Raw genomic sequence first — 24,220 nt, forward strand, 5'->3', positions numbered from 1 at the left:
CCCTTTCTCCATGATACTCCACCTCTCTTCTTCCTATCGAAGTTCTTCAACTTCAGTAGAAGATGGTTTAATTCTTCTCTTTTTCTGTTTTGATTTATTTTGAAATTTGTGTCAATAATTTGTTGAATGGTTGTCTCTGCCCAGGATTTATTCAGAAAAGCAATTCTGCATCCGGGACCGCCTCAAGATTTCGCTCTTCAGACTGTGCAACAAGTTATAAAACCCCAGGTGTGTTATATATATGTGTGTGTGTGTGTGTAGGAAAACAAGAATTTGGTTTTTCTTTTCTTTTTTTTTTTTTGTAGAATTTATGTTATCTTCGAGGTCAAGAATTTCAGGGGCACCCCCAAAGGGTTGTATGCGTGTTAACCAGAAAAAGTTTGTTGCTTTGTTTTTTGGAACGTGGCTTTTATTTAACAAAGAAAATTATAGATATAACTCTTTTGATGTATGTTTAGTGGTCTTTCTTGGTAACGGTTTTTGGTGTGTTTGTTAATGCATTCTTTATTGGCTTTGCAGAAGCAAGTGAAACTTGTTCAGGATGAAAATCAGTTGTTGGAGAATATGCTGCGGACTCTGCTGCAGGAGCTTGTGGTAATGTGTTTTCTCCAGGCATTTCTAGGTTAACATGTTCTCAAGTAAAATATCATCGGAAGGCTGTGAATGATTATGATATGATGCCTTGAGTTGCTATTTTGATATTGATTAGGTCAAATTTGGGGTTACAAAATACCAATTCTGGACAAATCTTATCTAGGAGATAAACTAGTGTCTGGTGTTACAATATATGATTTGGTAACCTAAGTTGATTTTCATTCGCGCAAACTAAATTTGAAAAGCTTGACTTTCTACTTTTCTTCTTTTTCCTTGAGCTTGAATTTGGAATTTATGAGCACGTCTGAAGTTGTCATATGTCGCAGTAATGCTAAATAACTTAATTGATATCATGCCAATGCTTTAGTTTCTTTATTTAGCTTTGTGGATATAATTGATAATTGAATATTAGTTAATCTCTTCTCTTAGTAGACTGAATATTTACATGGTATCATCTTGTTGCAGTCAGCTGCAGTTCAGTCTGGTGAGGAAATTATGCAATATGGTCAATCAATAGCTGATGGGGAAACTCGTCATGGTCAAATACCCCGTCTACTTGGTGAGTGCATATTTCAAGTCATCCCCAACAATGAAATTTTTCCGTATGGATTCTCAAAAGTTTTACCTTTTGTATTTGCTTCTATGGTGGTCCATTGGATCTTTTGTCATGGGTATGTGCTTACAGAAGAAGTCCTAATATGTTTGTATTAATAAGTTGCTTTAGGCATAATCTACCTCGTTTTAAAAGATAAAAATAATAATATTGGTACTACACAAAGAGTCCGCCATCCAAGCATAAAAGCTGAATGAGACCATCTGTTTCGGGCACACATCTCAAAATATAGATGATATTTGGATTTTGTTGGTTGGAAGGTATTTATTCAGCTGAAGGAAGAAACTTTTCAAGAAGATGATGCCAATTTGCTCCACAGTTTCATGTTGAAATATATGTCTGCAAAAATTAAGTTATGTTATGGCAGGCCAATAACTTATTTTTGAATGGAACTAGTCATGCATCTGGCTTAGATAACAATAAGTGAAGGTTCTATTAGCATTTAATAATCACATCAATGAGCTGTCCGCAGCTGAAAGATTAGTTTACATTCATAATGCAAGTTATGGACAATTAGGCTCAATCTTAGAGGTTCGTTTCATTGAGAAAGCATTAATGTTTTCAGGACTGAAAGTGCCTGATTGTTCGTAATGATGAGGTCAATCTTCTGTCTTCTTGGGATTAATTTTGCAAATGGCATAAGATGGAAGAATATAATTTCATGCTGCTAAGGAATATAATAATTGGCCTGTAAGAGATCAGGGATCTGGTTAATGCACAGGAGTATGAGGTGATAGAAGCTTTAGTGCCCATGAGCTGTTATGACAGAAGGAAGTCAAGAGCCGAATACAGAGAGAGAGCACTAATGAGAGTGAAGGGAGGCTACAACATAGCATGTTCAAAGATGAAAGAAAACATAGGGTTTGTGAGAGGTAGTGTACCTGTAAGGAAAAAACACACGCACCGTTTCGGTGACCTATTGGTAGGAATTTTGTCTGTTAGGTTGATTGGATCCCTTACTCCCTTTATACCTCTTGAGAATTTAGTTCTCTGGTGTTCCATTAGCGTGATAATCGGAGATGTACTAAGTAAGTATCATTGAGTTTTGTATTTCCAGAAGAGTAGAGCTAGTTAGATGGACTTGTTCATGTGGGATTGCGTATCTTGCTTGCTTAAAAAGTTGGCCATTGACAGTATCCCTGCAGGATGCAGATGAATTTTCCTTTTGGATCAAACTTAATGAATGTCATGCTACATTAGGTATAAAGTAATTATTGGGGGCTCGAAATCAGAGAATAGTGAAAGAACAGTTTAAGGAGAATGAAGGACCTGATCATTGGAACAAAATGTGTGTATAAGCAATTCTGTTTTTGCACTCCCTGCACTTGGAGCTGGTAGAAAGTATCTTGAAGAGGGTATAACAAAAATTAATGTCCATTCTCCTACAGTAAGCTTTACCAGATTTATAAAATTGTTTGATTGTGGGAGCACTTTATTATCAGACGTAATGGGGCACTTCGCCACGTCGTATACTCTTCCTTTTTATTGCCTTTTCTTTGATTTGATGTTTTATTTTTTTACCACGCTTCATCTGAATTCTTTCTGCTTCAGATTGTCGTTCCTTTCTCTATCCACGGGGGTTCTTTTCTAAGCAGTTTTACTATGTACAAAATAATGAAAGTATTTAGAAGTAGGTCAACTACAATTATGAACTGTAATTATTCCCCCAATTAACCCAAGCATATTAGAAATCCCATGATTAGAGATCAAAGATTTGACAGACTTAAAGGTGCTCCTTAAAAACCGGAATTATACCTTAATTTAGTTTTTAGTGGTCTATGTATTCGGTTGCTCTCTTCTCTCTCACTGTCATGTGATTTTCCTTCCACAGACATTGTCTTGTACCTATGTGAGAAAGAACATGTTGAAGGTGGCATGATTTTTCAGCTTTTAGAAGATTTGACAGAAATGTCTACAATGAGAAATTGTAAAGATATTTTTGGGTATATTGAAAGTAAACAAGACATTCTTGGGAAGGTAGGTGACATTGTGCTTTTGGTGATGCTTTTATATCTTCTATTTCATGTAGTTGAATTACACTTTTACAAGAATTTGCATCTTTTGTTAGGTGCACTTTCTACTGTTTAGCATTACATTTTAAGGTCTTTTCTTGTTTTACATAGCCAGAGCTTTTTGCCAGAGGGAAGCTTGTAATGCTGAGAACATGCAATCAACTTCTTCGTCGCCTATCAAAGGTTTGGCTCTTTACATTCACAACTATATTTTGATGTTTCAAGTAAGATTCTCATGTACTTATTTCTTTCGTTCTTCTTCCCTTCATTATCCGGATGATGTCTTGTTAATTTCAAATCTTGGTTGCTCTTTCTATATTTTACTTTGGCAATTTTCCCGTCTATTACTAAGTAACGGAACACTCTTTTAATCCGTCTTTCTTGGCTTTGATCTAAACTAAAGTTACTATACTTCTATTACCCATAGCTACCTTGATGAGCCCTTGCTTTTTCATACTTTCTTATAGAACAATACCATCTATTTTGGATCTTCTCCAATTCTCCTCTCACCTCTATATGAATAAAGAGAAATTCTCATATAAAAGTATAAGATATAAATGGAAAATTCTGCTTCCTTGTTGCATTGGAGCTTCTATTGTTCCTGCAGACTATTGGCCATTGATAGATTCCGTGTAGCATCTGGGCCGGAGTTCTCACTGATACAAAGTGAATTGATTTGGAGTTGGATTTTCGTATTTGGCACCACCAGGCTTTGAAGGAACAGGAATTGCTTCTTTACTCTTTTTGCTTTTAGATGTTTTCTGGAAGAGGGCAAGACATCTCTTTGCATGAAATCCCATCAATTCGTGCAGGACTTCTTTTTCCAGGCATATCCCAGAAAATTAAAATCCCCTTTTGTATCACATTCATTCTGGACAGTTAAAATTGGATTGCAAATCAAAATCCATCAAATCCAATCAAATCCTGTATATTTGTATGTCATTCAACAAGACTGCATAACAATTGAAATCTTTGAAATACTTATTTATACATGTAATGTTGTATTGCAGGCAAACGATGTTGTATTCTGCGGACGAATTATAATGTTTCTTGCTCATTTTTTTCCTTTATCAGAACGTTCAGGTAATTATTTTTTATTGATAGAGTGTCCCTATTGTTTTTATCCTATTATTACCAGCATTTACTATGTCTTCTGTACTTTTTGGACAGCTGTCAATATCAAAGGTGTTTTCAATACATCGAATGAGACAAAATACGAGAAAGAAGCCCCAGATTGTAATTCTGCTATATCTGGATTTCAGTTTACTCTTATTCTGCTGTTTGTACTATTACCAAGTTCACTTATCTTTTCAACTAAATGTAATTGACTTGTTTGCTTTCAGGTAGTTCTATTGATTTCAACTTTTACAAAACCTTTTGGAGTTTGCAGGTCAGTAGAAAGGACGGAGTCTGCTTGTGCCAACATCTTTTAATATGTCACCAGTCTGGCACAATATATTAGTTTTATTAGTATAGTTGTTTTTTTTTTTTCCTTTTTTCCTCTGTGAGTCCAACAATAAATATTAGTTTATCATTATTTATTTTTTGATATGAATAAGAGATGCTTGTCAAAAGGCAAACTGATAAAAAGTAATAACCACTTGCTAACAACTAACATTTACACCAGTGCTGCTTGTAATTGTTCTGAGTTTCAGGGCTTTATCTTTATTTTATATCTCTGTATCCACTTGAAGAGGAAACCTGAAACACAAAAAGTAATGAGAGGGTGGATTATTAGATTTACAAAGAAATGAAAAATTATAAGCTATCACCCAAATCACTCTTTTTTCTTTGGGCAGTCATCAAATCCACTTAATTATTGATTGGTTGGAATTGACTTAATTGACGTTGATGTTTATACTATATCTTCATCGATCAGGTGTGGCATAGCTTATTCTGGTGTGAATCTTGTTGGTAGTGAAGAATATTTTATCCATTAGGTCCATGATGTTGCTTTTCCCTTTTGGTCTTATGTGAACATATTCCATCAAGCTTTCAAAAAATGAGGAATGAAGAACATGTTTCCGACCTTTGTGAAATTCCTATGTGGTGGTAGTTCATTTTGGGTCTCATGGATATTGTTCACGTGTTGATTATTTGGTGGTGAGATATAGGAGATGAAAATGGATGAAGTTGGGATCGTAGTCCTAATGGGAATTGAAGGGGGAGTGATTTGGATCTGGGAGAGGGTGAAAGCATGAAAGCAGCTGGTTCTTTTGAAACCAATCCATCGCTAGCTGTATTGTGCGTTGTTATTTTTCTGTACTCTTTCCTTTCAGAAATTGCTTTTTTTGAGATGTTTTGGCAATTGTTTCTTATCTTGTGCTGCTGTTTGGTAGTAGAATTTCTTTATGTCCTTCGTTGATTGGGAGATTGGCTTTTGATAGGTAGTCTTCAGTATTTAGTACCTGTTTTGAAGGAGCAAGTTTCTCGACCTAGGTTTTAGGGTAGGGATGGAATTCAAATGTTATTTAACATTGGCAATGAGATGCACAAGAATTTGAGGTGGCCATTACAATGTGACCAGGGCATAATGCGCAATCAGTAACATTTTATAGTATGCATAAGATCCAATTGGTAAACAGATGAATATGTTCTTATGCCTCTGAAGAAAGCCTTATGTCTATTTGGGGTAGGGTTGGAGGCTGATTCATTAAGATATTAACAATATCTTTGATTGGAATAATAACTTATCACACCTGGATGCCACCAGGAGAGAAAGTGTTTATCAATGTTAAATGATTATAGACCAAACAATAAACTAAAGAATAATTCTTTAGGATGCTCAATCCTCAATGATAGTTTGCATTTTCAAGATCTTAATGGAAGGTCTACTTTCGATCCTCCTGAATGGTGTTCCAAATTCAGCTTTTGTGATGTTGATAGGCTGATTTCTCACTGTTTTCTGATTTTCAGGAATTCTTTTCCAATCCTGCTTCTATTGCGCCTGCTCTTACAAAGTGGCATAAGTTTACTTCCAGTTTGACGGTAAACTCTCCATACTTCTTTCATGGATTCCCTGCATCATACAGAAATAGAATCATCATGGTTTGCCCCTGAAATTTAATATGTAGGTTGTATTGAATACATTCGAGGCTCAGCCTTTGAGTGATGAAGAAGGCAATGCTATTAACCTTGAGGATGAGTCGTCAAACTTCAGTATAAAATATCTCACGAGCAGTAATCTAATAGGTTTGGAGGTAAGGACTGTTGTAAGATGTAGACACTTCTTTCAGTACAAGCAATTCTTTCCAAGTTTTGACTTGATTCCGGGTATATTCTCATTCTCTATTTTCTGTTTCCGATAGTTAAAGGATCCAAGTTTTCGACGACATGTTCTGGTTCAATGTCTTATTCTGTTTGATTATCTGAAGGTATTTCTCTTTGTCCCTTTGTATGTGGTCTTCTGCATTGTTAGTTCTATAACGTTTTGAACTACTTTAAATTGCAAAATCTGCCACTGGATGCATTGGTATAAGGAGGCTGTTCTTCTTGTGTGTTTGATTTATGGTTTGCTTCGATTCAATACTGAAAAGCATTAATTATTTCTCAAATTATGTGCGCTCTCAAGTGGTTATTGTCTACTTTGCGCCTTTGTCTTTCTTAGTGTGTTACTGAATATTAAACTCTCTGCAATACATTTATATTTTTAGTTTAGTCTTCATATAATTCGGTGTCACAAGACTAGTAGTATAGGAATTGGGTCAACACATAATTGTCATCTTATTACCAAGTCATCTGATTTGGGTAAATATGTATTTTGTGAATGTTGCTAAATTAATTTTATGTCCGAGTAATTTTGAAATCTTAGTTGGATCTTATATATTTTGACTTAAGTTCTAGTTTTCTTTTTCTTTTTTTTTTTAATCTAATTTTCCTGAAACATTTCACTAATATCTTACTTCTTGTAGGCCCCAGGGAAAAATGAGAAGGACTTGCCATCTGATACAATGGTTAGTTCTTGAACTTCGATTTTACTATCCTTTCAATATTATACTTGCTCTATGTTTGGATCTTTGGTCTGAGGAGAAGAAAAGGAACAAAGGATAAAGCATAATGTACTACCATTTAAATTGGGAAAATATTTTCAGTCATGTCATCCTCACTGAAGACCAAGTACCAAATATAGCATTAGATTGTTCTAATTTCCCTTCCATCATCTGTCCCTTTCTAGCCAAACTTTAGATTTCTTTCTTGTATGAAGTTTGAGGTTCATTGAAATATCACTGTCGAATATTTTAACAAGAAAGGGGCAGGTAAGGGTGTGTTCTAGTTTTGAGCTAGACAGAAATTAGACAGAGATAGGGGGAGGAAGTGATTACATGTGATCTTTACTTCTTCAGTATTGGACTCGGCAGTAACACATTAAAGCGGCAGAATATAAGCTTGAATATTGCTGAAAGAAGTTGGACAGGTATAACTTGGGATAAAACTTAAGTGTTTGGGGATTATGAATCTACTTGGTCAAGAATAATAACAAATTCCTTCTTTACTAAATAGAAAATGTCGCAGATGTGACAATATGTTATAGCTTATATGTACAAATGTATATCTGTGATAGAAGTTTTTGGGGTTTCTGGGTTTTCAGAAGGTTTCACTGTTCTATTACGTTACTTGAGAGCACCTCGTAAGTTTTTAGAGGTTCATTCTGCTTTTAGTCCCTTTCATCCTAAAGCTATTGTGGGCTTTCACGAAAAGAAGTACAAATGTTTCTCTGAAGGAATTCATAGCTCAGAAACCATTAGAAATATGGTTATCCATGAAGCTGCTGCATTGTGATTTCTGTTGGAACTATCAGTCATTTGAGGGTCTGGGGTCACATCTGAACATTTTTTTTAGTAAAATTCACCGTGCAAATTTGCCAAATCTTATCAGAGTTAGGGGTTGCTCTTTATTAGTGAAAGCAGGTCCCACATAATTTGCCATTGATCGAACCCCCACATAATTTGCAAACGGAGTTTTGCTCTTGCCAAGTGTTCATTTCTTGCGATGTAAAAGAAAACCAAGTAACAGATGCGTTTTAATGTTTTCATGCTTTCACTGGGTTGAAAAATTTTCAACTGTAACCTTTGCAGCCAATATCACCAATCCTAACACATTTGCATATTATTGAAAGGCCATGGTGAAAATATTTCAATCTAAAAATGAAGAATGAAAATAAAAATGGAACTGACAGGGCATTAATTTTCTTATTTGCGCTTGTTTGCTGAAAATTTCATAAGGTTGTTAGCTTTGGGCCTTGCAATATAATGATTAATCTAGTTTGCACATCCAGTTGTAGATCTTTAAGAATTTTCTCTTTTGAGCCATGATAGTCAGAATAATTTCTTTACCATTTGTGAATCTAGAAGGAAGAGATAAAAACTTGTGAAGAGCGGGTCAAGAAGCTTCTGGAAACGACGCCTCCGAGAGGAAAAGAATTTCTTCATAGCATTGAGCATATTTTGGAGCGTGAAAGGAATTGGGTAAGCATTAATAACTTGCACTTTTCTTTTGTCTGCTAGTGGCACCGTGGACTTGCATTCTTTTGTATTTATATCTTTACGTGAATATTTTTAAGCTGTCTTTGTATCCATATTGAATGTTTTCCGCTTTTCCAGGTTTGGTGGAAGCGCGACGGTTGCCCCCCATTTGAGAAACAACCAATAGAGAAAAAGCTAGGTCAAGATGGAGGCAGAAAACGGTATTGACGGAATGTTATAAACTAAATCTCTTGGATGCATGTCATTATTACCTAATTTTAAAATGAAAGACATTACCTCAAAATTTTATTTATCAATTTGAACGAGTTTGTTAGGTTATTTGAGGTTCATAATTATGTTTGCACATTCACGTATCTGGAATTTCGTACTTAATGTGTTCATTCTATTCATTGCATATGTTTGCCATGCTTAGTGTATGAAATTAGGATCCTGTAAAGATTTCATTTGGAAAATTGATGGAGAAATATAATGACTTAGGAAGACGGCTTCTGCGTTTGTATCAGGTTCAAAAGCAAGCTTGCACTAAGTGTTGTGATGTTTGTTGCATTAAGAAGCATTATGGGTTCTTGCACAACTAAAATTGAGATGCTAAAGTGATATTATCACCTTTATATCAATGTGTTAATGATGCATTGTGATTTTCAGTGATCTGCCCTGAGTCCCTTTTCCTTTCTGTTTGCATTATCTTGTAGTCGGCCTCGGTGGAGACTGGGAAATAAAGAACTTTCCCAGCTTTGGAAATGGGCAGATCAAAATCCGGTGTGTTTCACGCCCTCTCTCTTCTCTACTTTCTTGAAAGTTTGTAAATCATCCGAGTACTTTTGGTTTTACAAAGTTAATTAGGAAAGCTGTTAAAGTCGAGTGATCTTAGGTTTTGCAATCATTTATATTGTTTTTAAACACTAGTGTCCATCCTTACGAGACACCAGTGTCTCTTGCCAAATTCTTTTTAGTATTGCATTTATTTGCTGTATTTCACTTGCACCCATCAACCACAGCCGTCTTGTAAGTATGAAGAACAGAGTACTCTTTTCCACTGCTGTTTGCTGTATTATATTAGTGATACATCCTTGCAAGGATATCTACAAGTAATGACTAATGTTTGATCAACAAACAGGCTATATGTTACTATTTTCATGAGATTGGATGAATTGATGTAACTTTGATTATCAATAGTCAAGTACTTACCCAGTAGATCTTAAGGTCTTCTTGAATTTTGGCTTCTGTTACTCTGCATAAAGGAAGACTTCATCTTCCAAGCAATTGAGAATTCAGCATAGGATATTCCTACAGTTCAGAGGAAAGTGTACAAGTGACACTAGCATTCTCTAGACGCACCCCTAATATCTCACGTCAATTCATGGCAACAATTCTCATAACAATCTGCAGCATCCACAGCTGTCAATTCAGAATTCAAAGTACTCATGGAGCGAGTGCGCAATAGATAATCTGTTTATTAGCCATCTAGTTGCTTCCAATGAAGGAATATACTTAAGCCACACATCCCTCTCACTAAATTTACTTTTCTACAGATAGAAATCTCTACAAGGATTCATATAAAGCTTATAATTTCTGTCTTGCTCGATGCAGTAGATGGTTGGTCCAATACAAACTTCAAAATCACAGTTTACTGCAACAAGCCCCGTCTTCTGAATGTTATGCTTGAATTTGATTTCTCCCCTTTCTCGAGCACCTTTAAAATACATTTTGTCAAGATTTTGATGTTGTAATAAAATGTACAATTTAAATTACATTGTTTAAGAGGTACCGCACTTGCGTAAATGATGGGAAAAGCTACTCAAGTCAATCAAAAATTGCCAAAGGAAACCACTGTGATACATGAAAGGACTGCACATAAAAAAGCAATTTATGTGAGTATAAACAGTGGCGGGTAGCTCTCACACATAGTTGTCAGTTCCGTCATTTGCAAGACAGACATAAGTGTTGCTTTATCTCTAGGTAGCACTCTATACTGAGCTGTCTAGATTCCAAATTTCGTAAGTCAAAATTATTTTATACATTTCTTGCCTTTTGTTTTATTTTCTTCCGTCCATTTGGGTCGTTTTTGCTAGATAATTAACTCTTGATTGTATTTTCTTTTGTTGTACCTTTTGGATATATTATGTGAAAAAAGTATAAGGTGTTACTCGTGTCGCTGAGAGGCTACTGTTGACCTGGGCATATTTGATTTCTTAGCTAGTTATCATCTTCCTAGTAGGTGACTGAAGGACCTGGTATTCTTATCATTAATAGTCATAGTTGTTAAAGGCGCATGGCACATCATGATGCAAAGGTGTCCTGGAGCCATGGCTCACACGCAGCACGCACCTTTTTAAAAGCATCGTGCATCATGGCCTGCCATTACAGAAATGGTGCTGGTAGTTGCATTTAGAGGAAATGCGAGATCCCTGTTTGGTGACTTTGGTCAGGAAGGTAGTTGCATTTAGAAGTTATTGAATTTCTGAGAATAAAGTCATCTGGGAACTGCTTTTTGAGAAAATTAAGGGAATGTTGAGGTAGCTGGATGATAGGAAATGCTGGGTAACTATGGCTGCTGAACAGTGGTTCCACCCCAGCTTAAACTAGCCTAACACAACTTACCATTTAGAATAGTTGACTTCCTGTCTTATCCGTTCTCCTTTTCCATATTCAAATGTACTATTCTTTCTCTTCTGATTGGTAAGTATCTAAAATCTCCTTCATCTTCACTAGCATAAAGATATAACCATTAGATTGGCTATATTGGCCACTTGTTTGAAATTATTCCTATCAATATAGTTTCTGGGGAATGAACTTGAAGTGGATCGGCTGTGTTCATGCGTGCAGATGTATTGCTTGATAATGGTGTCATATTTTGTATACAATGGTTTTGTTTCAATTCAAATGCTTATTCTAAGCTCTAGGTAGCTCGATGTCTATAATGCATAATGTATTGCAGCTATTGGAATTCTGTATAATGAATTGGTGGGATATAGCACAGATGTTCTCTTACGACCTAAGTCTAGATGAAAACATCTTAAAGCTTAGTGTGGTTTAGGCTAATATTACATGATATTTGCATGACTAAAGGGCCGTACTTAGTAATCCATCCTCATTTCTGTTTCAAAATATTGGTGTATAAAGAAACATGTTTATTTTTCAAATAGCGAACTTGTGATAATTTAAAGTTCTCTGAGAAAATTAAGATGTTGTCAAGTAGGAGTATTTAATGGACAAAGTTTGAAATATTCGCTTTCTGTTTTTCAGTTAAACTGAAATAAAATAGCTACTCTGATGCTATGTATTACTTATGGTTAACACACTTCATTAGTACTACTTTAAATTTATTTTGTTCACATCTTGAGCATATGTAATGATTACTCTTATATGGTAAACTTTATTGGAGACTGTGCTCCCCGTTTACTGTTAATATCATGTTTTCTTTTCTCAGAATGCTTTGACAGATCCTCAGCGTGTTCGTACTCCTGTCATCATGGATTACTGGAAACCACTGGCTGAAGATGTGAGCTCATGTTGCCTCATTTTTATATTTGAATTGATGTTTATATTCTTCGTTTGCTTTCTGGTTAATATTGCCAGAAAGAAATTTGCAAATAATTAGCCTTAATCATCTATCTAAACCATAGATTCATGCTTCTCAACAGATGGACGAATCTGCAGGAATAGAAGAAGAATATCATCACAAAAATAATCGAGTCAGTTTCACTTTTCTTTGCACTTCAATTCTTTGTTGATTTGATCTTCTTTTGCATGAGTTTACACATTCATCCCTCATATTGATTAATATGGTTACCAGAATAAATACTACAGTGGTTAGCATTTGATGATGCTCAAAACATGATTTTTGAATTGAGAGATAAGAAAGAGCAAAAATTTTCGTGCTCCTTTTCTTACGGATGGTGGTCCAAGTAAAGAATGTTGACATCAATACATTTTCCAAAAGGACTGGTGCTTGATATCTTTCTGGTGTTCCAATAGAAGTTTACTTTATGTGCGATATAAACTAACTGAATAGTAGAGAGTCCTTTACTATTCCAGTCAGCATGTTATCATTTGATACTCACTCATAGATTTTACCGGTCCATATCTCGTATTACCTGCAGAAAAGTACCATTAACTTCTAATTCTATGCTTTTAATTGAGGTTCCTTCTGAAGATCTTTGTCCCATTTTTTACTTTGAAGGGCCTGACAATGTTCTCTACATTGCTTCCTTAAAACTTCACCTCATATGTTGCTTGAGAGAACCTTTAAAATCTTTTCGAGCATGTCTTGCTTCACAATGATGCTCACATAAATCCCACTTTTTTTCCCTCTTCCGCATCTATTAAGAGAGCCTGCAATCTTTCTTCTAGGGAATCATGAATATTGCATAGTATTTTGTGATATTGAGCCTAACAAAGCTTGAAAATGACCAAGCTGCAACTAGCATCTGTCAAATTTTTGTAGTACAGTGCTTTAACATATATCATTCCTTTTGCCTTCTGAGTGCACAAATGTATCTGAGCTTTTCCTAATATGAAAATTTTGTTTGCATTATCAACTCCCTTCCCCTACAATTACCAAAAATTTAAGGTGGATGGCTTTATTTTCTCTTATTCTACTGCTAAAAGGCTTTTATAAACTAGGACTAGTGGCAACCTCTGCCAACTTTCAATTCTTAAATTGTGGTGCATTATATGAGAATGTGCTTAGTCCCTGGAATTGTTTCCAGTATTCCAACAAATTCTGCTGCCATCAAATCTGATAGCTTTGAAGCATTAAAGGTTTACTTCATCAACTTCTGGTACTGCAAATGATGATGTAGGTCTATTGCTGGAAAGGTTTAAGGTTCTCAGCTCGGCAAGATCTGGAGGGGTTTTCTAGAGTATGTCATCCTTTTCAATGGCAAAGATACGAGTACCTGAAGCTCTAGATATGTGTATAGCATTTGAATTTTAGTCAATGAGTTTCCTTGCAGTTCACTGAACATGGTATCGAGGGTGTGGTTCCTTTGGAGCTTTTGCCAGCTGATGTGCGGTCCAAATATCAAGCTAAACCAGGTGATCGATCCAAGCGTGCCAAGAAGGAAGAGACTAAAGGTTCTGTGCAGCAAGTGGAAGAATCTCAGGTATTTGAAATTTTCATACTCTGTCTTCTTATATTTGCTGCTTTGCAGTAATGTGGACATTTGCTTTCCTTCTTGCAATTCTTTAACTTTTATCTTCTGTTATTGGACTTTTTTCATTTTGGCTAGTAAAATTTATGGGTCTTGCCTATGGCAAAAATTTTGGAGAAATATTATGCTCATGTAGAATTGTGTTAAATATATATATTTACATATCATGCATGTGGACTTATGATAGAGAGATGCGGTAAAGTATAAATATCATCTTGGACTTTGAATCTGCTTATCCGAGAATCTGCTTTTGTTTTAGCCTTACTAAGCTTTGTTAATTGAACTCTGATATATAAAAGTTATCTAAGATTGTGAATTACTTAATATTCAATTGTTATGCACCAATTATCCAATTAATTATGAAATAAAGTTGGTCCCAGAGCCAACTTTTGAAATGGATGAAAAATGAATGAAGTGGGCAAGGAACGTATGAAGTTGAGCATGTTGTTTAATGATTTGAAACATCTTGTTACTGGTAATTGTACTGCAAAGATGTCCGCACTGTCTTTCTGAAGTACTCATATTTTGCTTTTATTCATGGCAGATTGCTACACCTGCAAGCGAGACCGACGCTGATGGAAGCAGAATTGACCCTGAAGCCTCAGCAGCTCCAACAGACACCGATGCTATGGTAGCATCTGGTAGTCTTTCTCAGGGTGGAACTCCAACTCCAGATGAACATCAAAAGCAGAGCTCTGACACAGATGCTGGTCTTGAAGCAGGCCAAATTGAAGCAGATACTGAAGCGGAGGCCGGTATGGTTGATGGGGAGACAGATGCTGAGGTTGATTTGGATGTTGTAGCCTGAAAACTACAATCGAAACTGCAGGCAACAGCCAAATGGAGTTGTGCATTAGTTTATCTAAATTTTGGGTTGGGGGGGGGGGGGTGTTCCTGGGGTTGTGTTTTTTTTAAATTTTGGGGTGGGGGGGGGGGGGGTGTTCCTCCTGAAGCGTTCAAATCAAGATTTCGATGTTTTTCTAAATTAATTGATAGGTTTTTTTCATGCTAAAAGGGACCTGATTTGTAGTAAGATCTCTTCAGGTCTCTAATATATGCAAGTGAAACGAAGGGGGATTCTGGAAAGACCTTTCCTCCGTTTCAAATGGAGAAATTTTATTTTCTGGACTTTGATCACTCAAAAACTGTATTTTATAGCTTATGCAAACATTGATTATAGCTTATGCAAACATTGATTATTCATTCAGACAGTTCAAAAGCTAAAATGTTATTTAAGAACTCTCGTGGATCTTTATGGAGGTCTGGGATCCTCCATAGAACAGCCCTCATAGACCTTGAAAAAAAAATAATCTTATGCTCCAGTTAACCATATGTGCTAACCATCCTGCATGATTAACAAGGGAACGGCGTGCTGATGTCTGTACTCTATGGCACTCCAGTCTTTGAACATATGCAGAAAAAACAGATAACAATCTAGGATCAGAGCATGGATCCTATATTACCATCGTCCAGCCAATTATCATTACTGCTTAAAACAAGCGTGTCAGTTGCTATGGGTGATCCCTTCAACTAGTCAACTACAAATTCAACTCTGAGAAATTGTGTATTACACCAAATAAACCTCCAGACCTTAGTGATAAAGTGGCCAACATGATATTTCCACCGCGACAGATAAACTTCTTCTGAAGCTCTTTCAGGCTTTCTGCAAGAAGAAAGCAACCAAAGCATGAGTTAGAGGCCAACATTTTAAAACTGAAGAAACTAATGTATTATAATTCTTTAGCACGCGGTAAAGCTTAGCTTACCTGCATGGGAAGGTAGAGTTTAAATTCTGGTGGGAGTTCTTCTTCTGAGTAGAGGCGATCTGAGAAATATATCCTTCTCAGGCGGCAACTTGCATGAACCTGAACTCTCAAAGTCTCAACATAGTTGGTTCCATATGCACGTCGAGTCAGATCAGTAAGGTTCAGCTGGAGTTGATTCCATCCCTCGTCCAACTTCAGGGGCATGGTGCAAATATAGGGTTTAACTCTTGTGACGGCCTGATAGAGGTGAAGCTTTTACATTGCGCATCAACAATAATAAGACAGAAATGCAGTTCTAATTCGAGAAGATTGAGAAGCCAATTAATCTCTGACTGAGGTTTCTTGTATGACCAAATAACTTAAGTCTCATAAAACATATTAAAGTTCGTGAAGAACAAGCTTTAGAGCCACAAACTATTTCTGCAAACTGGTTTAAACATGATTCACTTGGATTATCTATTTTCATATCCTTCTCTACCATCGGAAACAACCATATACTTCCACCGATGTCAATATGTAAAAGAGTAACTGAGCATATTCCATATATCTAGATGCAGTTCGTAGTTCTTTATTTCATGGTCTCATTTTCTAATTGACATTTATCACGTGGAAACATACAAGTTCACTGGATCTGTGTTATTAAGATATTTTGGATCATAACATCATTCCCCAGTTCAAACAAGTACATGCAATCAAAGTGCAAAAGCAACATGGAGAAAACATGACATGATACAATCAGATGACCTAACAAATACAGAATTTTACACACCAAAAGTATACATGAAAACACACCGAAAACATGAGCTACCATTGCCTTTTGGAGCTAAGACAATAATATTTTCTAACGAATTCATTGACTTCTGACATTACTGGACTAGGCTTTGATATCCCCAGTTTACATGCTTTATTTGCCAGTATTAGGCCTTTGAGTAACAAAGAGAATATTGGATAAGCAAGCAATGAAAGTACCATCGTAAACATACAGAGGTATTCTGCAAGAAAGGCATAGAGGTAAACTATTCTTTTTAATATTATCACTGTTATAAAAGCTTGCCCTCATATCATGTTTCCACTAAAGGAAGTAGCTCGTCAAATGTAAACTTCAGCAAAGAAATAATATTTCACTCTGATTGAAATAGGCAACACTTTCAAATCAACAAGACAGGCAAGAGCTATGATAAACATGAACATGGACCTAATAACAATAAGAAATATGTTAATATATTACTTATAGGAAAACTTACAGACTTGAAAATTAGAAGCTCGAAATCTTCGGCGGACGTTTTTATCATCCAGCACCTGAATTTCAAATGTGAAGTACTTCTTCATATTTTTCACAATCATAACTAAGAACGGAAGCTTGATACCGAGTGTTGCAGTTGGATCAGCTGGACAGGTAATATATGTCGACTGCACGTTTGACCCAACTATTTCGAGGACATTAGATTGAATGTCATCATCTTGCAATCGCTTAATTTGGCCATTGACAACTGCAAGATTTTTGCAAAGAGAACTGCTAGTTCAGAAATGCACATGCACATAATTGCTTACATGTTTGAAAACAAAACCAACAAGCAAAATATTTTTTTCTTTCTTGACACCCATCCAAGTGTATCTGCACAGATATCGTAAGAAGCCTCCAGAGGACTTGTGGCAAACTTTGCAGTTTCCTTGTTTTACTCGCAACCAATTTTAGGTTAAGTAGGACTTAAACACAAATTCAAAATTTACTTCCAAGTGATATTCACCAATTTTACAATTGATACTACGACATGTATCCAAGACAAGAATCACTTTTTCATTCGTGAAAAAGTTTAATAGAACCCAACGCCAACTTAATTCAAATTTACCCAACATCATGCCCAGAAAAGCACACATACACACAAAATCATGTTACATATTCAAACCTAGCTTCAATAGCAAACTGCTGGATCATCAAAAGACAAATAAAACAAGTGCGCATTAGGATTGCCAATCCAAAAAGAAGAGAATGAGAAAAAGTAAAAAATCCTTGCCTTCTTTATCCCATATCTGCAGAGGCTTGCTCCTGAAGAATGAAAATAACACCCGAAAAAATTAAACAGATATTAAAATCAAAAGATTAAAAGAAAATCTGAACTCAAGGCCCCAAAAAAATCAGTTAAAGAGAGGAACTAGCTTCGTGCATGACAATAAATTCCTAGAGAAAATTGGCAAAAGAGCATACCCAAGGCTATACAGAATGGAAAGAAACCCAGACTGAAATGTATTCTTAAACATCTCCTCTGCTGCCTTAGAATTCAGAAGAAAACAAAGGAAAACTGCAAGAACATTACAAAAATAAAAATAAAAAATTAGGTCAGCGGTCATCCATTCTTATTCAAATAACAGAATCATCGAACAGAAAGATTAGCCTTCAGCCATATCCCTTAAAAAACGAAGTACAAAACACAGTTAAATTAAAATCCCTCCTTCCTTCAGTTTCCTATCTCAATGGGGTATACTTTCTGACATTAACTTTACTCTTTTTCCGATTAATTTCTGAATGAAATAACCTACCATCTTCCCCAATAACACCAGGCATACATAATTATGCATACACAATACATACAGTGCTGGAGAGAGAGAGAGAGAGAGAGATACCTCGGGAAATCTCTGCGCGTAAAAGAGTGAAGCCAAGAAGAAAGAGATGCCTACAAATAGAGTAAAAATTATTTTATAACCGGATTTTTAGCGTTATTGTTAATTTGATACATAAATTTTTACTTTTTGGAAAAATTACATCCACTCCCCATAAGTTTGCCCAATTACAAATATATCACTATTACTATTAGTCAATAATATTTTAACATATGATGTTACAAAATTTTCTCTTATAAAATTTTGATAATTTCTCGAATTAAAACAAAATTATTTGGGAGAATAACAGTTTGATGTTTTATTTGTATTTTTTTAAAAGGTATTTGCAATGGTGGGGAATATATATACAAAAAATGAACCATTTGCTTAATGCAAGTTACTTCTTCCTATTTTGGATTATGATATATTATGACAATCTCTTCCTAGTCTCACCATTAAATCAAGAAAAAGAAGGGATCACTGAATAGCTTGACCCGTCCAAGAAAAGTTGTCACGAACTCGCCCAGCGACTATGATCAATTTCTCGAACAGACTTATAATCCTGAGAACACAAAAGCGATTAGGCTAGTCGGGTTGGTCCCCGATGAAGACACTTCGACGCCCAAGTTAGAGTCTAGATAACAGGAAAGGATGGGTAGATAGAATGAATTTCTTAGTATATGTGGGCATTACCTTCTAATGAATATATCCCGTCAAATGTTGATAAGCAGCAATTATGCTCAAATCATGCTCCCAGATCGCGGCTAATGGATGTTCCTTAATTGATGCTGTGTCATTTTTGCTACCGGAGTCCTTAGTGGGATTATTCCCTTTTTAGAGATTTTCTGTGCAGGCAATCCATTTTGCCCTTGCTCAAGGGCAAATTTGTCCTTAGATAAATCACCCTCATCATAGCTACTCAATCAACAAGGTTTCAAATTCATTATCTATGTCTTCAACTCCAGTAGAAGATGCTTGATAAAAGAATCTTACTTGCATGGTACTCGTAAAAAAAAAAAAAAATCCCCGCAATTAATTGGATTTTTATAAACCATCAACGTCATATTTTTTGTGGGCCCATAGAAAATCTTGAAAAAAAAAATAAAAAAGTGACAAAATTAAAAGGAATGTGTAGCATGATTGAGGTAGTTGAATATGTCTCCCTAGTGAGAGAGAAATGAGTGTGGAATCGGAGAGGTTCCAAATTTGGGTATTGTGATCGGAGATGTTATTATAATATATTTGTTATGTGATTGATAATTTTTTTTAAAATTGTGTATTAATTACACAATAAGTATATTATATTTGTCATATAATTTATTTAAATTTGTCCAAATTTAATTTAGATTAGAATTTTCCTTAAATAAAAGGAAATAAAGAAACCAAAAGATGAGATGCCACAATTCTTCACGTTCGAGTGAGCTTGGTCATCAAGATAAGAACGGGCACAAGTCATCTAGAAAAAGAAAACATATTTTTCATCGAGCCCTCAAACAACGACATACATTGATAACAAATTTCGGAGGTTTATAAATACATTGATCCAAAATAAAATATAAACTTTTATTTTATTTTGAATTGATTAATTAAATTAAAATATATAAACTTATAGCTCGTTACGAAGTTGGTCCAATTAAAATATACAAAATTCTGCATCTTCATTAGCATCAAATTCTTAAAACGAGGATATCAAATTTAAGATATTTTGTTTTATAGGAGAGAGTTTGGATGTGTGGGAGTGCGCACGTAAACATGGGATGGAGTTGCATGGGTGGCCACGTTCTACACTAAAGTGGAAGGCGGAGAGTGCGTTTTTGGGGAGATGAAGACATTATTACAAGTCACGCCAGGTGCACAACGACTCGACTCCAAGTTTGATCGCGATCGCTGACGTGGACCAATGAACGGCCAGTTTTAGGTGGAGAGCCGTGGACCGCTACTTCTCCATCCCCTCACCACTTCTCAGCCACAAACATAATATAACAACTCTTCTCCCCAAATTGCCCCTCACATCTACCTTTATATTCGTTACTAGTAATTCGAGTTTCATTGTTGATATTTATATCATTTTTTTATATGAATTTATTATTTTTAATTATTATTAAATATTATAAAAATATTTATAATTATATCAAAATTTTAAAAAAATAAAAGTAATTTGGTCTCATAATAGTAAAGTGTTTATAGATAGATTAATGAATTAATGGAAAATTCACTTTTTCACAATAAAAAAATGGGAAAAAGATTACAAACTAACCATGGGGAGGGGAGGGGAGGGGCAATTACGTCCATGGGGACAAAAACAGAAAACCATAAAGCTGCCGCTGTTTCTTCCAATTCTCAACTTCACTGGTCTGCTGCTACTTGAGTTTTTCTGCCCATTGCTCTGAGTTCCTGCATACGACATACAATCTCATATTGTTGTGGGTGTTCTTCACATCAAGAATAGTATACTGTTGGTGAGCTCGTTTTTTTTGTTGATGATAGTTTGTTTGTTTAAGGGTTGGGTCATTGGTTTTTCTAATTTGCTGCTATAATTTCTGAGTATTTGATCTGATTCTCGCTCTACTAAATGGAAATTCTGTCACCGGAACTGTTTCTGCTTGATTTCTGAATACATTTCATCTCTAAAGAGGGTGTTTATGTTTTTTGTTCATGAAAATAATGGAAATGGTCATCAACTGTTGGCGGGGGGAGAGGGAATTGGGTCATTGGGGACGGAGGAATTTACTGATAGGTTTGTTCTGAAAGTCAGTGAGAATTTGGAGGCTTTGCACTTTGGGTGTATTGATGTGGAGTGAGCTGTATAAATTTAATTTATTTCATAGATATTGGTTATGGATTCATGGTGATTATATGAGCTCGACCCTCTGGGAGATGTTGATGAATGAGTGTGACATTTTTCTATTTCTTTCTGGAGGTTTCCTTGAAAGACTAGTTTTCCCTGCTTCCCCCAAGTGACTCGAACCTATGTTGGGTTGTAGGTCAAGGTGCTTACCAACAAGCTAACTTGCTTGTATGTGATGTCATGCATTTGGTTGAATTATGATCCAATCAGGTTTAGTTCTATTGGGTTACTTAAACAAGAAAACTTTTTTTTGGTTAACAAATTGGAACGAAAATATTAACTGTCCTTCCTTTTTCTTTGTTTGGGTATGAATTAGTCAACATGCCTATAAAATGAGGTTTTGCTAACATTATTTAGTGCTTAAAAGAAGCAAGGTCTTGCAGGGGCTTTATGAGGAGAGTGTCAGAGGACAAAACATTAAGGTGTAGCCTTCATTGAGGCAAACCATGAGCATTTCATTTATATTCTTGTTCTTGTTCCTCTTTTTATTATTCTTCATATGCTTTCTTTTAACATGTCTGTATTATGTAGTGTAGGTCTACCCTATGGAGTGGTATTCGAGCAGTGGCATTGAAGATCTATCTCTACCAAAACATGAGGAGATTTTTGACAGGCGTCCATCACCTGATAGTTGGTCTTCATGCAGTAAAATGGTTGGAAACTTCAACTGTTCCCCAGAGGAACTCACTGTATTAGATGTGGAAGAACTTCTCTTTTGTGGGACCGCATTCTGTAGTGAGGTTGAGCACCTTAATGCACCAAGCTTTTCTCAAGGTTCCAGCCATGCTTCCTGCCAGCAGAATGCTTATCCTTGTGAACATTCAGATTTTCAACTCAATGATTTTGCAGTAATTGATGAGGCGGATGACATTTTCTTGTACAACGTACCTTCTGGGCTTAAAATACTCGCTTTCATGCATTTGCATCCATATAGTTTAAATATTTCAAAGTTGCATGATCAAGGTAATGAGTTATTCTCCCTCCAGAATGCTTTGTATTCCAATATATTTTTTATCATCAGCTAGAAAATAAAAATTAATAGAAAATAGCCACATCATAGTATATCGATGTTGAATTGCTTCTATTGACTAAGTGGCTCTTTTGCTGTTATTACTGTATGTATTCTATGAGCGGTATTGCAATTAGCAATCAGAGTTTCAAACTTACTTGAGCTAGTATGACCTGATTCTTTTGAAATATTAGATATGGCTATATTGCTGTTACCATTGACTCATATCCCTCAGCATAACGGCTATCTTACTTCAGTCAAATAGAAAAAAAAATTGTCAACAGTTTAATGGCGAATCTATTTCATGAAACATCTAGTATCTCTTTTGTATTACCTGTATCATATTGTGGACTGCAGACAAATAATTTCCCAGATTAAATTTCTAGAAATTCTACTTTTGCAGCCATTCACTATTCAAAGATGCCAGTGAAATAGACGGAGTTGACCAATCAGCTAATTTTGCACAGACTTCAAGCAAGGACGATCTGACGTCAGTTCTTAATCTTCCAGGACAAAGAAATCATATTCAAGACTGTGCAAATAATGTTGAAAGTGTCTGTCCTTTTCTACCACCAACAGTGAGCATTCTGTTAACTTAGTGAGCAGCTAAGCAAAACTACTTCATAGTGTTTTATGAATTGTTATATATACTGACTAGGTTAGACTCTTATTCAGAACTTCTAAGTATTAGCAATTGGTTTAAGTGCTTAAGCTCATGCTGAGGGTAAGAGTTATCCAATGCTTTGTATACCAATTCCCTTTCTCCTACTTGATCAGTGGTTCTTAAACCAATCATTGATCATACCAGAAATGGGATCACCATTTACAAACAAGTGTTTTTGGATTCAGTATATGAATCTTGTTAACATTGATTCTAAAATATACATGCAGACTGATTTTATTTCTTTCATGGTGTTATCCCTTGAAGTTTGCACTTTGTCATAAAGGATTACCATCAGTTTGGCTGGTCATTTGCCAGTTTCTATGGATATGTGATCTGGAGCTCTTTGGTGTGTCTCTTCAATTATCCATGATTTACTTCCTGAAGAATAACTTCTGTTTTTCTCCTGTAATTCACAACCCACAAAGCAGAAAAAGCATATTGCCTATATTGTCTGTGTCCTAAATCCTAATATCTGTTTTAGTTAAAATATTCTGTTCCAGAATATACATTGCGGTTTTAAGATCACTAGTTTCTCTTTCTCAGGGTGACCTTGGTATTTTTCTCCATCATGAACTACCTTAGCCTGTTGTATAAGTTGGTCTGAGTAACTAATCTTGGCAAATATTGTTTAAGGAACCGGAATACGACATCTGTTTCTCAGAATACTCCAATGTATCTGAAAACATCAGTAAGGAGGAAATATCTGTGGAGGAATCTGTTTTACTGGAGCTACAGAGATCAACTTTGCAGGTACCAAATTCAGATACCTAAGAAAGTAAAATATGTTGTATCCTTACTGCTTAAATATGCTTACATTGTCCTCTTACTGTCTGGAATGTATAGTTTGCGAAGAAAACCAGAATTTGCTTTAGGGATTCGTTTTACCGCCTTGCTGAGAACTCAAGACATCAGACTAAATTTAGTCAGACTGGAAAAGGAGCTCTGAGAAACTGCAGACCAAGTCCATCCAGGCAAATGTTTTACATTATTCATTTTCTGCTTTTTCACCTGTTTCATTTATTTAGTTCTTTGCTATAAATTATAGGAAAGGAAAACATATCAGTATACTGCAATTTCATTTGTTCTGGAGGGTTTCTATTTTAAAATTTATTTACTCATCGGAACTCATATCAGGCTTCGCCACAGAGGTGGCTCTTTTGAACACCTTTTGTGAATTAGATATGTACTGTCCTTGAGAACTCAATCAAAATTATTTACTCATATTTCTGGAGTAGATTTTTAGGAATGAAGACTGATAATCATCTTTTAGCCATTAGTGGGCTACTCTGGTATTCATATCCTTGAGATACTATGAGTTTTCCCTCATCATGTTACCTTAAGATGATTGTACTCGTACAATTCACTATTCACTATAATCATACCTAAGATTGACCAAAGCATGTATGTGTACATCCAGGTTAGGAGAAGGGAAAGCTAAAAAGTCGGACACAAATACCATTGACAGAACAGTTGCTAC

The 24,220-nt window shown here is 35.6% G+C and overlaps 3 protein-coding genes across 10 annotated transcripts; 2 read left to right on the forward strand and 1 right to left on the reverse strand.

The window, feature by feature from the left end:
• On the forward strand, positions 145 to 14,669 carry LOC105168045 (THO complex subunit 1; the record flags this gene model as incomplete). The annotated part of the gene is given in 20 exon segments (XM_011087962.2): positions 145 to 228; positions 520 to 594; positions 1,060 to 1,153; positions 3,039 to 3,184; positions 3,331 to 3,402; positions 4,230 to 4,302; positions 4,390 to 4,455; positions 4,563 to 4,609; positions 6,136 to 6,207; positions 6,294 to 6,419; positions 6,528 to 6,593; positions 7,131 to 7,172; positions 8,568 to 8,684; positions 8,820 to 8,902; positions 9,395 to 9,461; positions 12,133 to 12,204; positions 12,347 to 12,397; positions 13,508 to 13,567; positions 13,661 to 13,810; positions 14,403 to 14,669. Coding segments are annotated over 20 exon segments (1,827 nt in total), but the record flags the coding sequence as incomplete, so codon positions are not given.
• Positions 14,993 to 18,330, reverse strand: LOC105167778 (cilia- and flagella-associated protein 20). Of its 2 annotated transcripts, none has more exons than XM_020694313.1 (6): positions 18,247 to 18,330; positions 17,831 to 17,924; positions 17,640 to 17,671; positions 16,873 to 17,114; positions 15,625 to 15,861; positions 14,993 to 15,521 (listed from the first exon to the last, which is right to left on the reverse strand). In XM_020694313.1, the coding sequence occupies exons 2-6, from the start codon at positions 17,881 to 17,883 to the stop codon at positions 15,513 to 15,515; spliced, it is 573 nt and encodes a 190-aa protein (XP_020549972.1). In that variant the 5' UTR covers positions 17,884 to 17,924; positions 18,247 to 18,330; the 3' UTR covers positions 14,993 to 15,512. The 2 variants fall into 2 exon arrangements, with proteins under 2 accessions (XP_020549972.1, XP_011085898.2); XM_011087596.2 differs by lacking the exon at positions 18,247 to 18,330 and adding an exon at positions 18,163 to 18,184.
• On the forward strand, positions 20,550 to 24,220 carry LOC105168054 (protein LNK4-like; the record flags this gene model as incomplete). 7 transcript variants are annotated; one of them, XM_020695597.1, is given in 7 exon segments in its annotated part: positions 20,550 to 20,681; positions 21,438 to 21,492; positions 21,607 to 21,947; positions 22,483 to 22,657; positions 23,377 to 23,493; positions 23,587 to 23,714; positions 24,161 to 24,220. In XM_020695597.1, coding segments are annotated over 5 exon segments (812 nt in total), but the record flags the coding sequence as incomplete, so codon positions are not given.

This window comes from Sesamum indicum, linkage group LG1 (assembly GCF_000512975.1).
Source record: "Sesamum indicum cultivar Zhongzhi No. 13 linkage group LG1, S_indicum_v1.0, whole genome shotgun sequence".
Lineage (NCBI taxonomy): Eukaryota > Viridiplantae > Streptophyta > Magnoliopsida > Lamiales > Pedaliaceae > Sesamum > Sesamum indicum.

Coding starts and splice junctions, on each gene's coding strand:
- LOC105167778 (XM_020694313.1), bottom strand. CDS start 17,883: ATGTTTAAGAATACATTTCAGTCTGGGTTTCTTTCCATTCTGTATAGC. Junction 17,672..17,830: donor TCCATTCTGTATAGCCTTGG/GTATGCTCTTTT, acceptor TTCATTCTTCAG/GAGCAAGCCTCTGCAGATAT. Junction 17,115..17,639: donor GCAGATATGGGATAAAGAAG/GCAAGGATTTTT, acceptor AAAATCTTGCAG/TTGTCAATGGCCAAATTAAG.